The following is a 14,039-nucleotide window of genomic DNA, read 5'->3' as shown; positions in this document are numbered from 1 at the left end:
TTTTATTGTAATGTTCCACGTCAAAAATAATTTCAAAAGTCTGTATATAAACACTTTACGACAATACTAAATACATAAAAGCTTTGTTTAAAGGCATTCCTCAAGGAAGCATTCTAAGTTCTATTTTTGTATGTAGTTTCTTAATTTATTCACCATATATACCTATGTATTTCAATGTTTCAAGTTAAGGCAGATTCAATTTGTTATTGATTTAATTTAGGTTTTCCATTATAATAGTTTGGACATTTAAGCGTTTGATTTTGGTCATCGGCATTTTATTGCTTTATTGCGTTTAGGCATCCCAGACTAGGTGTTTTGTGTGTGCATGCCAGACCCAAAACCGCCTGGGTATAATACCGACAGAACCTCCGTTTAACTCTTATCATGGAAAACTCTATTAGCCGTTACTTCAAGGGAAGAGGATCTAGAATGCTTTGATTATCTCTCTTAATTATACTTTTCTCTTTTTCTTTCCAAAGTTTAATCATCTGTGTTTTTGATAATTTATTATGAACTATTTTTTAATTTCTAAATTTTAAACTGTTATTGAAAAATAATTTTTAGTAGATTTTTTTAATATTTATAGAATATATTTCAATTTTAATATATATATATATATATATATATATATATATACATAATTAAAAATTAATATGACGAACATATTACGGCCACACACGTAATAAAAATTAATTGTTGAAACAATTAAAATTGTTATTACGTAACGACACGACATTTATTATGTATTGTTTGTTATAAAACACAATAGAGGACTTGTGTGCAAATACATAATATGTATATATATATATATATATATATATATTGAATGGTAGAGTCTTGGATTTGTGTATATTTTGTAGAGTTTCGAACAAGAATCCAAAAATAATACAAAATAAAAAACAAGAAAGTTTTTAAAAAAACATTTCTTTATTTAATTATTTGTTTATTGTCGACGTTTCGGAACTAGGTACGTTCCATCTTCAGGACATCTGTCAAGAAACATGATCTTGATGAGATTTTAGCAAACAATATGTTTAGGAAAACAAAATAGATTTTTCTTAAATAATGAATTAAATTGTAAAAAATATAATAATGTACAGAAATATGATAATATGTTCAAAATAAAAATGATAAAAATAAATGAGTGGATTATCAGAACAGGATATTAAACATAATAGAAAATTTTTTTGAAAGTTATGGAAATTTTTTAAGAAAAGGTTAATGACAAGTTTTGAATTAATTACCTGTATGTTTGAATATTTGTTAGCACTTTTTCACTAAACAAGCTTTTTTAACAAAATGATTTGTGAGTTAATTTTCCGCCGAATAATTAGATTTTGTAAATCAAAATTACTAAAAAAATTTGTCTTTTTTAAAATTATTATTTGAAAACACAAATAATATTGTTCTCTGGATGTGTTCGATTGGTTTTCGAAAATTAACTAAATGAAACTGGTGTGCCTTTTGTAACACGTGTAAACACTTGAACGAGAGATGTGAGATTGTATGTGTGTGTTTTTATATGTCAGGGTGTGAATACTTAAATTGTTGATCTTAAAAGGAAGTCGATATTAATAATATCGACTTCCTTTTAAGATCAACAATTTAAGTATTCACACCCGACATATAAAAACACACACATACAATCTCACATCTCTCGTTCAAGTGTTTACACGTGTTACAAAAGGCACACCAGTTTCATTTCATCCAGAGAACAATATTATTTGGTTTTTTCAAATAATAATTTTAAAAAAGACAAATTTTTTAGTAATTTTGATTTACAAAATCTAATTATTCGGCGGAAAATTAACTCACAAAATCATTTTGTGTTAAAAAAGCTTGTTTAGTGAAAAAGTGCTAACAAATATTCAAACATACAGGTAATTAATTCAACTTTGTCATTAACCTTTTCTTAAAAAATTTCCATAACTTTCAAAAAAATTTTCTATTATGTTTAATATCCTGTTCTGATAATCCACTCATTTATTTTTATCATTTTTATTTTGAACATATTATCATATTTCTGTACATTATTATATTTTTTACAATTTAATTCATTATTTAAGAAAAATCTATTTTCTTTTCCTAAACATATTGTTTGCTAAAATCTCATCAAGATCATGTTTCTTGACAGATGTCCTGAAGATGGAACGTACCTAGTTCCGAAACGTCGACAATAAACAATAATTAAATAAAGAAATTGTTTTTTTAAAACTTTTCTTGTTTTTTATTTTGTATTATTTTTGGATTCTTGTTCGAAACTCTACAAATATATATATATATATATATATATATATATAATATATTTTAAAAGAACATTTTTTTAGATTTTATAGATTTGCATTTTTTTACTTCTGCTTTTTTAGTTCTTGAATTTTTCTACTTTGTTCTAATTATTTCTCCATATATTTCTCATTATTTATCATATTGATTGGATTTTATCATTACTGGATTTTTATTCTAATTGGATTTTGTCTTTATTGGATTTTGTTTTCATTGGATTTATATTCTCATTGAATTATATATAGACAAATTGGATTTTGCCTGCCTTGGATTTTCATTCTCATTGGATTTTTATTCATATTGCATTTTTTACTCTCATTGGATTTCTTACTCTCATTGGATTTATATTCTTATTGGATTTATATTCTCATTGGATTTTTATTCTTATTGGATTTTCGCACTCATTGGATTTTTACTCTCATGGGATTTATATTCTCATTGGATTTTTATTCTTATTGCATTTTGTCTTATTGGATTTTTATTCTCATTATATTTTGCCTGTCTTGGATTTTTATTCTCTATTTGAAAAAGTCTATTTGAATCTTGTTGGAAAATCTGTTTTTTTGTAAATTCGACTCTTCTAGTTTTTGGATTGGCATTCGGTTCTTTGATATTTGATTCTAGTTAGATTTTTCTATTCATTGACTTTTTCTATTTGATGGGTTTTTAAATTCGTTGAATTAATTTTAAACTCATTAGATTTTTCTACTCATTGAATATTTTTCTGTTTAAATTTTCAAATTTACTACATTTTCTTACTAATTTCATTTTTTGCAAATTCAATTCTTGTATCTATTAAATTTTTATACTCATTCTATTTTTATACTCATTAGGGGCGTCCATTAACCACGTGATCGATTTTTAAAGGATTTTTGGACCCCCCCTCACCCTTGGTGATATTCAAAATTACTCCCCAACAAACATCATGTTCATTTTTAGTTACAAGAAAAAATTGTATAACTTTTGAATTTTTTTTGAAAATGTTTTTTGAAAAATAAATACACGTGATATCTTACCATACCCCACGTAATATTTCGTAATTTATTGTCAAAACCCCCCTCACTTTACAAGCTCTAAATTTTGAAATTTTCTTGATTTGGTATTATTTTATTTCCTAAACTTTCAAATTTCCTGATTTGTAATATGAATACAGAAATTCTTAAGTGATTTTTTTTATGTACATATTTAATATCAAATGTCATAATTAATATTTAAACTTGTTATTTATATCACAAGCGTTTCAAAACTTAAATAACTCGAGAATGTTTTGAGTTTGCGTGTATATTTAGATTGAGGATTCGTTTACGATAATGTTTACTAAGTCGTGTGTGGTCTATAATTAAATAATATATAATATATATATATATATATATATATATATATATATATATATATAAATTTATATCCACACACTGCACTCTTTCATATCAACTTATCTTACCAATTTCTTTCCTTTTCTCTAGAATTTTCCAAAAAAAAATTCCTTGTTTTTATTTATTCAATTCTCAGGTCAAATCGCCATCAGCAGCCCCAATCAGACACAAAACATCCCATGACGTCGACGAGAAGAAAGGGCAACATGCACCGTCATCCCAACAGGGTTCTGACGTCACGGGGCGTATTCCCCAGGTGACGTCATCCGGCGAATCCGGCAGGGCCGGATCGGGGATTGCCCGAAAGCGTTGCAGGAGATCAGTCATGTTTGTGGTGAGTAGAAGAGGAAAAGGAAGTAGTTATACTGCCCTAAATTTTCATCTTCTTGCTACAAACTACTATTTAGTAATAATAATTTATTCGATTGAATTAGTGTAACTGTGAAAATGTCTATGTATTTGCTGTACGATGAGGCGTAATTTACATATAAACAAAACAAGGAAGAAAGTTATGATAACTGAACTATCTAGAATTCTGTTATAATTTATTACTAAATTTTGTATGTTTTTTATTATCATTTATTTTCAGATACAGTATCAACTCCCTCTCCAGTTGTCAAAGAATTTGGAACCAAACTAGAAAATGTTGTGTTAAGTGAAATGCCACCAAAATTGCAAGATATGGACCCAACCCAAATTTTGCTCCTTCGAGGAAAATTAGGAGCTGATAAATGCAGAAGACGTCTTAAGAAAATTGTGCTGTTTGTTTTGAGTGCTGATGGAAAAGGTACTATATAGTTAGTTATCTTCATTATCGTAAACAGTTTGTCTATCTTAATGGATTCTTGAGCAATATTGAAATTATCAGTTCAGGTGTTCCTCAGGGATTCATTCTTGGTCCACTACTATTTATTATTTTTATTAATGACATATCTGAAATTATTTGCTGTCCACATTTATTATTTGCAGATGATCTCAAACTATATCTCAAAATGAATTCTGTTGATGACTGCTTATTATTACAATCCCAACTTGTCTCTTTCCACTCTGGTGTGTCTATAACAAATTACATTTAAATATATCAAAGTGCAAGATAACTAAGAAAAACTAAGAGTTTTTTACATAAGCGCGTTCGAATACATTTTGATTATAAAAAGGTGAAGGTTCAGCGAAAATTGTTGAATTATCTTTATTATAAAACATATAAAATTTACCCTGAACGTGGCTTTGACCACAACACTTTACTAAAAGAATTTGTTATTCCTTCTCTTGCCTCACGTCGATTTATCTGTACAATTATGTTCTTATTTAAACTTTGCAATAATTCTATAGACTGTCCTCTTATTCTTAACCAACTATCTTTTAATGTTCCAATATGCGTTCACAATTATTTTTCAATTATCCTAGTCCTAAATCTAATTCTCTTTTAAATTCGCCTATTTTACTTGTGTCCTCTAACTTTAACTTAATTAATAATGAAATAGATATTCACAACACTTCACCTAATCAAATAATCTTCATCTGCGCAAGTTAACCTTTTTATTTTCTTTTCAAATATCTCATTATTTTATCTTATTCTGTATATAAATAACATCGTTACATTCTGCATTATATGTAATTTTATGTTAAGCATTTTATGTTAATGACTATATATTGTGATTTGTATATATTTTAATTGTTATTCATTATGTAAAATAATTGTATTTTTGAGTCCTCTTGGAAGAAATCTGTGGGCTATATATTTAAAAATAAATATAAAAAATATCCAGAGTTTTTTATAGATCTTTACTATTCCTGGTTTTTATTTCAGATTCCGTTCAGGAAAGGACTGAGCTGGCCGAGAACATTTTGAAGAGCCTTCGGTTGAAATTTTCAAAGCAGGACTTTGAAATTCATCTGGTCGATACGAATTGTGACGATGTATCAAATGTGCAGGCGAGATTGTTTGCTGAAACTAGGAAAAGGGAATTGAAAAGTAAGTAAAAGTTAATAAAATATAAATGGAAAATAGGAAAAATTTCTTCAGTTTATTTTCTCTGTGACTAAGTTTCTCTGCAGCAAAAATGTCTCCAATTCTTTTTAACGTTGAAATACTCAAACCAGATATGATATCTAATTTTCTGATTACGATCTTTTATATTTTTTCACAGGACATTCAGACCAATGTTACCTCGTACCAATTTTATTGCTGAACAGCACATTTGGACAGCAACTTGTACCATTTACAATTGAAATTGCCGATTTTGAAGAAGCTTTGTCAAAGTTGGAAAACGATAAGAGTAAAGAATTGATGTCAAAACTGTATCAGAAAGTAACCAAAGACAAGGAGACAAAGTATGAACTTCAGGTAATAACCATCAAGATGAAGTCAATTGTAGACAACATTAGAATTTCATGAATCGTGACTTTTCTGGTTACTAAATTTACTTCCAATTTCCAGAATCTCAAGTCAAGTGATCCCCCAAGTGATGTGCAGGACTTCATCAAAGACCTTTCGGCTGTATGGCCACAAGATAAGGTCTTGAAATATTTGACAACAGCTTTAGAAGATTTATTAAACGAAGTCATGAAGAATCACGAAGACTTGTTGAAAAATATGATCTGGTTGAACAGAATGAGCACTGCTCCGTTTAACGCGGATGCTGAAGTTCAGAAGAAACTTATGGGCATTGTGCAAGAGTTAAAGGTAAGGGTAAAATCAACATTTTTTTATTCAACTAGATGACCCGACAGACGTTGTCCTGTACCCATTTCCACAATTTTTTAATATAATATACTAATATTTACCGTTTACCTAAAAATAATAATTATTGTTTTTTAAATTACTCTTCACGCCAAAATGCATAACATTTTACAATATGAGCGATGTTAATTGTAGAACTGCTTTAAGTAAAATGATGGGTCTCAATTCCCACACTAATATTGGAAATTGAAGTATTTTAAACGGTATGACATAAACATAACCATAACATAACACTGGTATTTCATGTTGGATTAAATTAGTTTAATTTTTTATTATTTAAGATATCCAAAATTGCATATTAAAGTTCTCCTAATCGATATCGTCAGAGCCGAATTGTATGTATTCATCTTTACTTTCTCATTTGTTGTTATAAAGTGAAATTTTTACAAATTTTAAAAATATTGTGGAAAGATTAGTAAAATATGCAAAAAAATTATATATTGAAAAAAAAACTATATTGAAAATTTAATATCCGAATCTTGTGTTGGCGCCTGCTAAGGCGTGCGCTCGTATTTTTCGCATGCATCGTATTAAAGGTCCTGATTCATATTTTAAGTGAATTAATTTGTCATATCCTGTTCATATGTGTATCATTCGATCTGCCATACATATACTGTATGTTATATTATTTTAAGTTCTGGCACATCTCAGCTGCTTTTTGGCAATAATAATGTAGACTTTTCATTTTACTTATTCATAATCATGAATTTATTATACATATACTAATATAAGCACTCCTTCGGAAATTAGAGTAGAGTCTGTTTTTGCTTCGAAAATAAGTTTCCTAGTCAGTAATCGCTTTTTGTTTTGAAAATTATAAAAAAAATCTTCAGAAATCAGTTTGCTCGTAAGAAGAGTCCCTTTTCCCTTGAAATTTATAAAAATGTTTTCAGAAATCAGTTTGCTCGTCAGTAGAGTCCTTTTTTTTAAATTTATAAGAATAGTTGACATTTCTTTTTACTTATTCATAATCATAAATTTATTATACATACTCTAATATTGTTTAGGTTCATAAGTAAATTGAAATTTTTGGCAGATGATAGTTTTCATTTGTTTTCAATGCAAACAATAACATGTCGTTTTTTATATTTTTTTCATTTATTTCTACAATATTGCACATTCATCCCAGTACTTTATAATCACATCCTAGAAAATTTCCTTAAACTTCAGAAAGATTTATCAAAATCCCCATAAACGTTCAGAAGTAGTATACAGTGAGTGCTTGTAATTTAATATAAACTTTATATAATAGCAATAAAAGCTCAAATTAATTCTACATTTTAGTTAGAAAACGTTTGTATGAGAAAAAGAAAAGAGCTGTTTTTAGTGTTTTCCTGGCAATTATTCTATTTTGTCTCGCCGTAAGAACCATCCTTAGACTTCAACGAACATTTTAAGAAAAGAATTGACCAAATTGGTCCAGGCGTTGTTGATTTATGCGCTTACCAACGCATTTTGCGATTCATTTATATATATAAGAAGATTTGATAATTTTTCTATATTTTTTGTAGAAACAAGTACCAGAAAAGAACATTCTTAAACACTCACCGAAACCGTCGGACAACCACGATCCTGCGAACGTCGTTCAACAAATCAGCGCACAACTTCTCACTGCCTTAACCAATCCTATTGCATCCTTGATCCAGGATCATGGTCAAACCTGTCTGGCCAAACCTTCACTAGGTATAAGTGCATCAATATTTAACAACATCGAAAAACAAATACCAGAAGATTCATTAGACGCATCAGACTCGGAAGATTTGCAAAAGATTTTGAAATACTTGAAGGGTGATGCCAATCATCCTTTGGTGGTTTGCGGAGGTAGTTTTAGTGGTAAAAGTGTTTTGTTGAAACTGGTTGTGCAAAAAGTGGTAGCTGGTAGTGAATTTTGGCCAGTCGATGGTAATTTGGTGTGCAGGTTTGAGGATTTGTACTCGAATGGGAGTTTGGTGCAGGTTTTGGAGGATGTTGCTGATCGGTGTAAGATTTTGCAGGACGGAGAGGCTACTTCTTGTAAACATGTAAGAACTAGTGGAGCATGGCACTTGCCTTAAGGCAAATTATTAAAATAAAACTAAATTAGTAAAAATTGCAAAAATTTGAAAAAAAAAATAGATTCTTGAGGAATTTTTTATAATTTGAAATATTTTGGAAATTTTGAATTGTTTTTCAAAGCATTTGCAATACGCTAGCTGCGTTGAAATGAAATATAGGCAAATTACTGGAACTTCCCATGCTGAAAACTTAATTATTGAAAAACAACTTAGAAAGAAGTAAATTTTTGAGAAATTTTGAAATTTTTGAAAACAGTTGACTTTTTTGAAAAAAATTGATTTTTTTTTTAATTTGAAATATTTTGGAAATTTGGAACTACTATGATTTGAAATATTTTGGAATACGCTAGCTGCGTAGAAACGAAATATAGAAGCGCGAGTGCGCTGCGTCGCAGTATAACAGATAAACAAGCAACTCATAAAAAAGTAGACAAAATTTGTTCTTATTATTAAAATGTTTATAAATTATATGATAATTTGATGTGCATATTATGGTGGTGAAACGAAATATAGGCAAATTACTGGAACTTCCCGTACTGAAAACTAAATTATTAAAAAACGACTTTGAAAAAATTAGATTTTTAAGTAATTTTGAAATTTTTGAAAAAAGTTGACCTTTTTGAAACAATTTTTTTTTTATTTTTTGATATATTTTAAAAATTTTGAACTGTTTTCCAAAGCATTTGCAATACCTTAGCTGCGTAGAAAATAAATATAGAAGCGCGTGGGCGCCTCGTCGCAATATAAGGGATAAAAATTGGTACAGAACACAAAAGTAAATAAATTTTTTTCTTATCATTAAAATGTTTATAAAATGTATGATAATTTGATGAGCATATTAGGGTAGTCCTTAATATGGACATTTTCGAATTTCTTCGATTCCAAGGAAGGAGAGCTAATATTTGAGTTCATAAATACTATCACAGATGACGCAAGAATTTACTTAATGACATATGTTAGAAATAAATATACGAAACTTTTAATTGAATTGCGGACTATCTAAATGTTAATATTAAACGCTAAAACTTTCAGATGATTTTTTTCATTAATTTGGAAGCATTTGAGCCTTTGGGCGCAAAGAAATTCGAAATGTCCATATTAAGGACCACCCTAGTGCATATTACTAATGATCATTTTTGTCATACAAGTTAATCATACAAGTTGGACGCTCCGTTATCTCAAAATATTAGTTACCATTTGTGGCACTTTTTGCTGCTTATCTCCGAAACGGTTCGACCTGCCTTTGCCAAAAACTAATCAGCACGTCTTCTTGTCAATACGAATTGAATGTTTTTTAAATTATTCAAATCGGTTGATCCGTGTTCCCGAAATCGTTGACGAAAATTGGTATCTGCACACACACACATCAATTTTTTTCTAAAGAATGCCAAAATGTTCAGAAACTTTTGAAACGTAAAGATATATAAAAAAAATATTATCAATTTAGGCGACCAAATTCTAATCCATTATTTTTTTTCCAGGATTTACAGTCTTACTCGACCATCATCACAACGTCTCTGCAAAGCACCAGGAAGCCACTTCTGATTATCCTCGATGGTCTGGACAGGCACCAGCCCGTAGACGTGTCTTGGATACCTCAAACCTTGCCAACGAATGTTAAAATAATAATAAGCGCTACGCACAACACCAGCAAAATTGGTGACCAGGATGACCAATGTAGATTTTATGACAGTTTGAAGAATCGGTTGGACGATAAGTGCTTTTTGTCCATTGGAGATTTAGGAAAACGCGCGCTGGCGCCCGTTTTTAATAAAGAATATTTAGATATTGTAAGTGCCAATAGGTAAAATCACGTTATTAAGAAAACTCTCAAAATTAGACGATTTACTTGGTACAACGATAGAGTACTTATTCTTGATGAACATACTAAACCATTAAAATCCAACAGAAACTGGTTCAAATATAAAAATTGTTGATTTTTGAAAATTTGCTTTTAGAAAATACTCCGAAAAACTCATAAATTAATTTATTTTTCATTGATTAAATCGATTCTTTACACATATCGGGAAGTTCATATTACTTGCCTCAAGGCAAAATACCAATACCAACTAGTTTGTACTTATCTGACTATTATCATTTTTAGAGTCAGGATGAGTTTGCAAAAACTGAAGACCAACCCAAGCTCATTTACGATAAGGTAGTATCGTTCATCACAAAATTAGCCAAGGAATTTTTGGAGTTCGATGTCGCTAATGTTTTGGCGTTACTGGTTGCATCGAGAGCAGGTTTGCTGGAGACGGAAATCTTAGACTTACTGACTGGTTGTGATAAGTTGAAGGGGACCCAAAAACAAAGTAAGTTATAAAGCAAAATAAAACTGAGAACTAGTCTATGATTTATTTTACTTCAGCTTATGATGCCGCTTCTGTGTTCTGGACTAAGTTGTACAGAAGGATGGAACCATTTTTCTTACACAAGAGGGACTGTGTTAGTTTCAAGAACCAATTAGTGAAGCAGGCGATAGAACATAGTTTCAAGGATAGTATAAAACTAGGACATCAAATTTTATTCGACTATTTCTCTGGAGAATCTTCGAGTAATAGTAGTGAATTTTATAAGACTGATAATGCAACTAATTCTTATGACAGGTAATTAGTTGATTTAACTAATGAATTTTAAATTCTCAAAGGAGAAGTTTATGTTTTCATCAAAAAATCTGATTCGCTAATTTTATGTTTTCTTGACGTTTCAAGCCATTCTGAATCGAATAAGGAAAAAGTATGTGAACAGATTATAACAGATTTTTTACCGTAAATCGACGTTTTCTCGAAAACGGCTAAACCGATTTCAAACATTCAAAAGCCATTTGATGTGTCTCGATGAGAACTATCGTTTCTCAGTTTTGCAAAAAGTGTAAAATCTTTCGTCCACGTTTTAGCCCGCAATTCTTAATCGCTTTTAAAAATTCAAAAACCGTTCGAAAGATGATTGGGAATCGTGCTGATTTGTTTTTGGTAAAGATCGGCGAAGTCGTTTTCCTGTAATTAACTATTGAAAAAAAATGCCGATTTTTATGAAACTTTTTTTGGTGATAGATATCATGGTTTTATAGATCATGCTAAAATATTACGGCCTTACGACAACTCGTTTAACTTTGAAAATTCGTCTAAAAAGTTTGAAAAAAATTGTCTCGTTTTTTTGGCAAAATTAGATCTTTCATCGACCATTTCTCAAAAACGCCTGAACCGATTTTAGAGATTTAAAAGGCATTTGATGTATCTCAATCTTTAGTTTCCTCGTCAATAGAGTCTCTATCACTTTTAATACAGTTCTCTCATCAGTAGTGTTCTTTTTCTCTTTTATTTTTAGTTTGCTCTCTGCGAAGTCCATTTTTTATGTATTTTTAATTTGCTCGTCAGTAGAGTCGCTTTAAGTGTTATTTTAAATTCGCTTGTCAGTAGACCTTTCTTTCTTTTTTTAATTTGCTCGTTAGTAGAGTTTTTTCCTTCTTTTTTTAGTTTGCTTATCAGTAAAGACCCCTTTCTTACATTTTTCGTTTGATCGATAATAGAGTCCTTGCTTGCCTTAATTTTTGGTTTGCTCATCAGTACAGTCGCTTTTGTATTTGTAGTTAGCTTGTCTTTTTCTTTCATTTTTGCTTTGCTCCTCAGTAGAGTCCCTTTCCCTTTATTTTTTGTTTGCTCTTCAATAGAGTCCCTTTTTATTTTTAGTTAGCTTATTGTCCCTTCATCTTTCATTTTTATTTTGCTCGTCAGTAGAGTCTCTTTTAGTGTTATCTTTAGTTTGCTCATCAGTAAAGTTTCTTCTATTTTGATTTTGCTCTTCTTTCATTTATTATTTCTTTTTTCATTTCTCTTCAATTTGCTCATCAGTAGAGTTCCTGTTCCCTTTTTCAATTTTAGTCGGTTTGTCAGTTTTGTGCGATGATCTGCCAAGCCGTTTCTTTATAATTTGAAAAAAAGTGTTAAACTTTTCGACCACTTTTAAGCTCATACTACGGAACCGATTTTAAAAAATAAAAAACTGTTCCAAAGATATTAGTTGGGAATAATACTGATTAGTTTTAGGTGAAAATCTACCGAGCCGTTTTCTTGTAATTAACTGTTGAAAAAAAATTTAGGCGGATTTTTATGGAACTTTTTTTGTCGATATATATCATGGTCTATAGAACTTACTGAAATATTATTACGGCCTTACGGCAAGTAGTTTAATTTTAAAAATTCATCAAAGTTTGAGAAAAGTTTGACGTTTGTTAAAATTAAAATTACACTATTAAAATTACACTATTTACTTGGTATAACGATAGAGTACTTAGTCTTAATGAACATACTAAACCATTAAAGTCCTACAAAAAACTGGCTTAATTATAAAAATTATTGATTTTTGAAAATTTGCTTTTAAAAAATACACCGAGTTAACATGTTCATTCGTTTTCAATTAGGTGTAATAAATTCACTTGGAATACTTTTAATCACTCGTAAATTACTTTCTTTTTTATTTATTAAGTAGATTATTTACACATATCTGGAAGTTCATGTAATTTGCCTCAAGGCAAAATACCAATACCAGCTAATTTAAAAAAAACAGTTGACTAATTTTATCTAAATATCTAAATCCCAATTTCGATTGATTAAGTCAATTGTTACACATGTCGGGAAGTTCATGCAACATGCCTCAAGGCAAAATACCAATACCAACTAGTTTTTCTTTAATTTCCAGATTCATTAGTAGAAAACATTTAGAACTACCCTATCACCATTATCATCTACAAGGTATGGAAAACTTTATAAACTCCGATTATCTCACCACCCACGAATGGATTTACAAGAAACTGTTGAGCTGCCAAACATCAGCTCTCCTGGACGACTTAGACCTGGTCAACTCCTCATCGTCCAACCAACATCTGACAATCCTCCGAGACTTTCTAACACTAAACAAAAAACAACTGGATTACGACACCAGACAACTTTATTCCCTACTCGACATTTATTTTGAAAGCAAACAAGATTTTAGCAAGATGAATGGAGTCCATCATGGTCAAGTAGAGATCAAGAGAAAGTTTTCTAATAACGTTGTGCAGAGTTGGTACGAGGCTTGTAAGAAACCACCGGTTTGCACTTTGGTGGTGCAGAATTTGGATGATTTAGTGCATCGTGATGATGACACTAAAGTTGCTGTTGGTTTTACTGCTTTGCAAAGATTGGGGAATGGTGATACTGGTTATGTCACCAGTTTGTCGACAGAGCGGGAGGAGATTTGTGTTTGGGACGTATCCAGGTAAAGAATAAAAGAATCTTTTTTCAATTCCAATTTTACTACAATTATTATTATTATTATTTATCTTTTAGGTGTAAGCGAGTCAGGACCCTAACTGGCATCACCCAGCCCCTTTCTTTATGTCCAGTTGATAGCACCAGATGCATAGTTCTTTGTGGACGTGAATTGAGGTTGTTTAATTTGGATTTGGGGTCATCGTTGGTCAAACTTAAGGGAGTCATGAATCAAAAGATGCCCTTTTATGGTCTTCATGATAATGGACATGTTGTCTGCTTGTCCAGGAATAGGATGTATGTTAATTTGATGAATTTGGAGAGCGGTAAGTGA

At 30.2% G+C, this 14,039-nt stretch overlaps 1 protein-coding gene across 1 annotated transcript in view; it reads left to right on the top strand.

The window, feature by feature from the left end:
- LOC113386485 overlaps positions 1–14,039 on the top strand; it is a 15,543-nt gene extending 1,504 nt beyond the window's left edge. The window contains exons 2-12 of the mRNA XM_026624265.1: positions 3,793–4,012; positions 4,246–4,443; positions 5,467–5,631; positions 5,807–6,003; positions 6,097–6,342; positions 7,911–8,420; positions 9,935–10,243; positions 10,558–10,768; positions 10,825–11,062; positions 13,155–13,712; positions 13,784–14,039. Coding sequence (XP_026480050.1) covers positions 3,793–4,012; positions 4,246–4,443; positions 5,467–5,631; positions 5,807–6,003; positions 6,097–6,342; positions 7,911–8,420; positions 9,935–10,243; positions 10,558–10,768; positions 10,825–11,062; positions 13,155–13,712; positions 13,784–14,039 — 3,108 coding nt within the window. The remainder of the gene's footprint in view (positions 1–3,792; positions 4,013–4,245; positions 4,444–5,466; positions 5,632–5,806; positions 6,004–6,096; positions 6,343–7,910; positions 8,421–9,934; positions 10,244–10,557; positions 10,769–10,824; positions 11,063–13,154; positions 13,713–13,783) is intronic.

This window comes from Ctenocephalides felis, unplaced genomic scaffold, assembly GCF_003426905.1.
Source record: "Ctenocephalides felis isolate EL2017-DRISC unplaced genomic scaffold, ASM342690v1 CF-g0.4_SCAFFOLD_03571, whole genome shotgun sequence".
In the NCBI taxonomy this organism is placed as follows: domain Eukaryota; kingdom Metazoa; phylum Arthropoda; class Insecta; order Siphonaptera; family Pulicidae; genus Ctenocephalides; species Ctenocephalides felis.
This window is presented reverse-complemented; position numbering and strand designations above follow the sequence as displayed.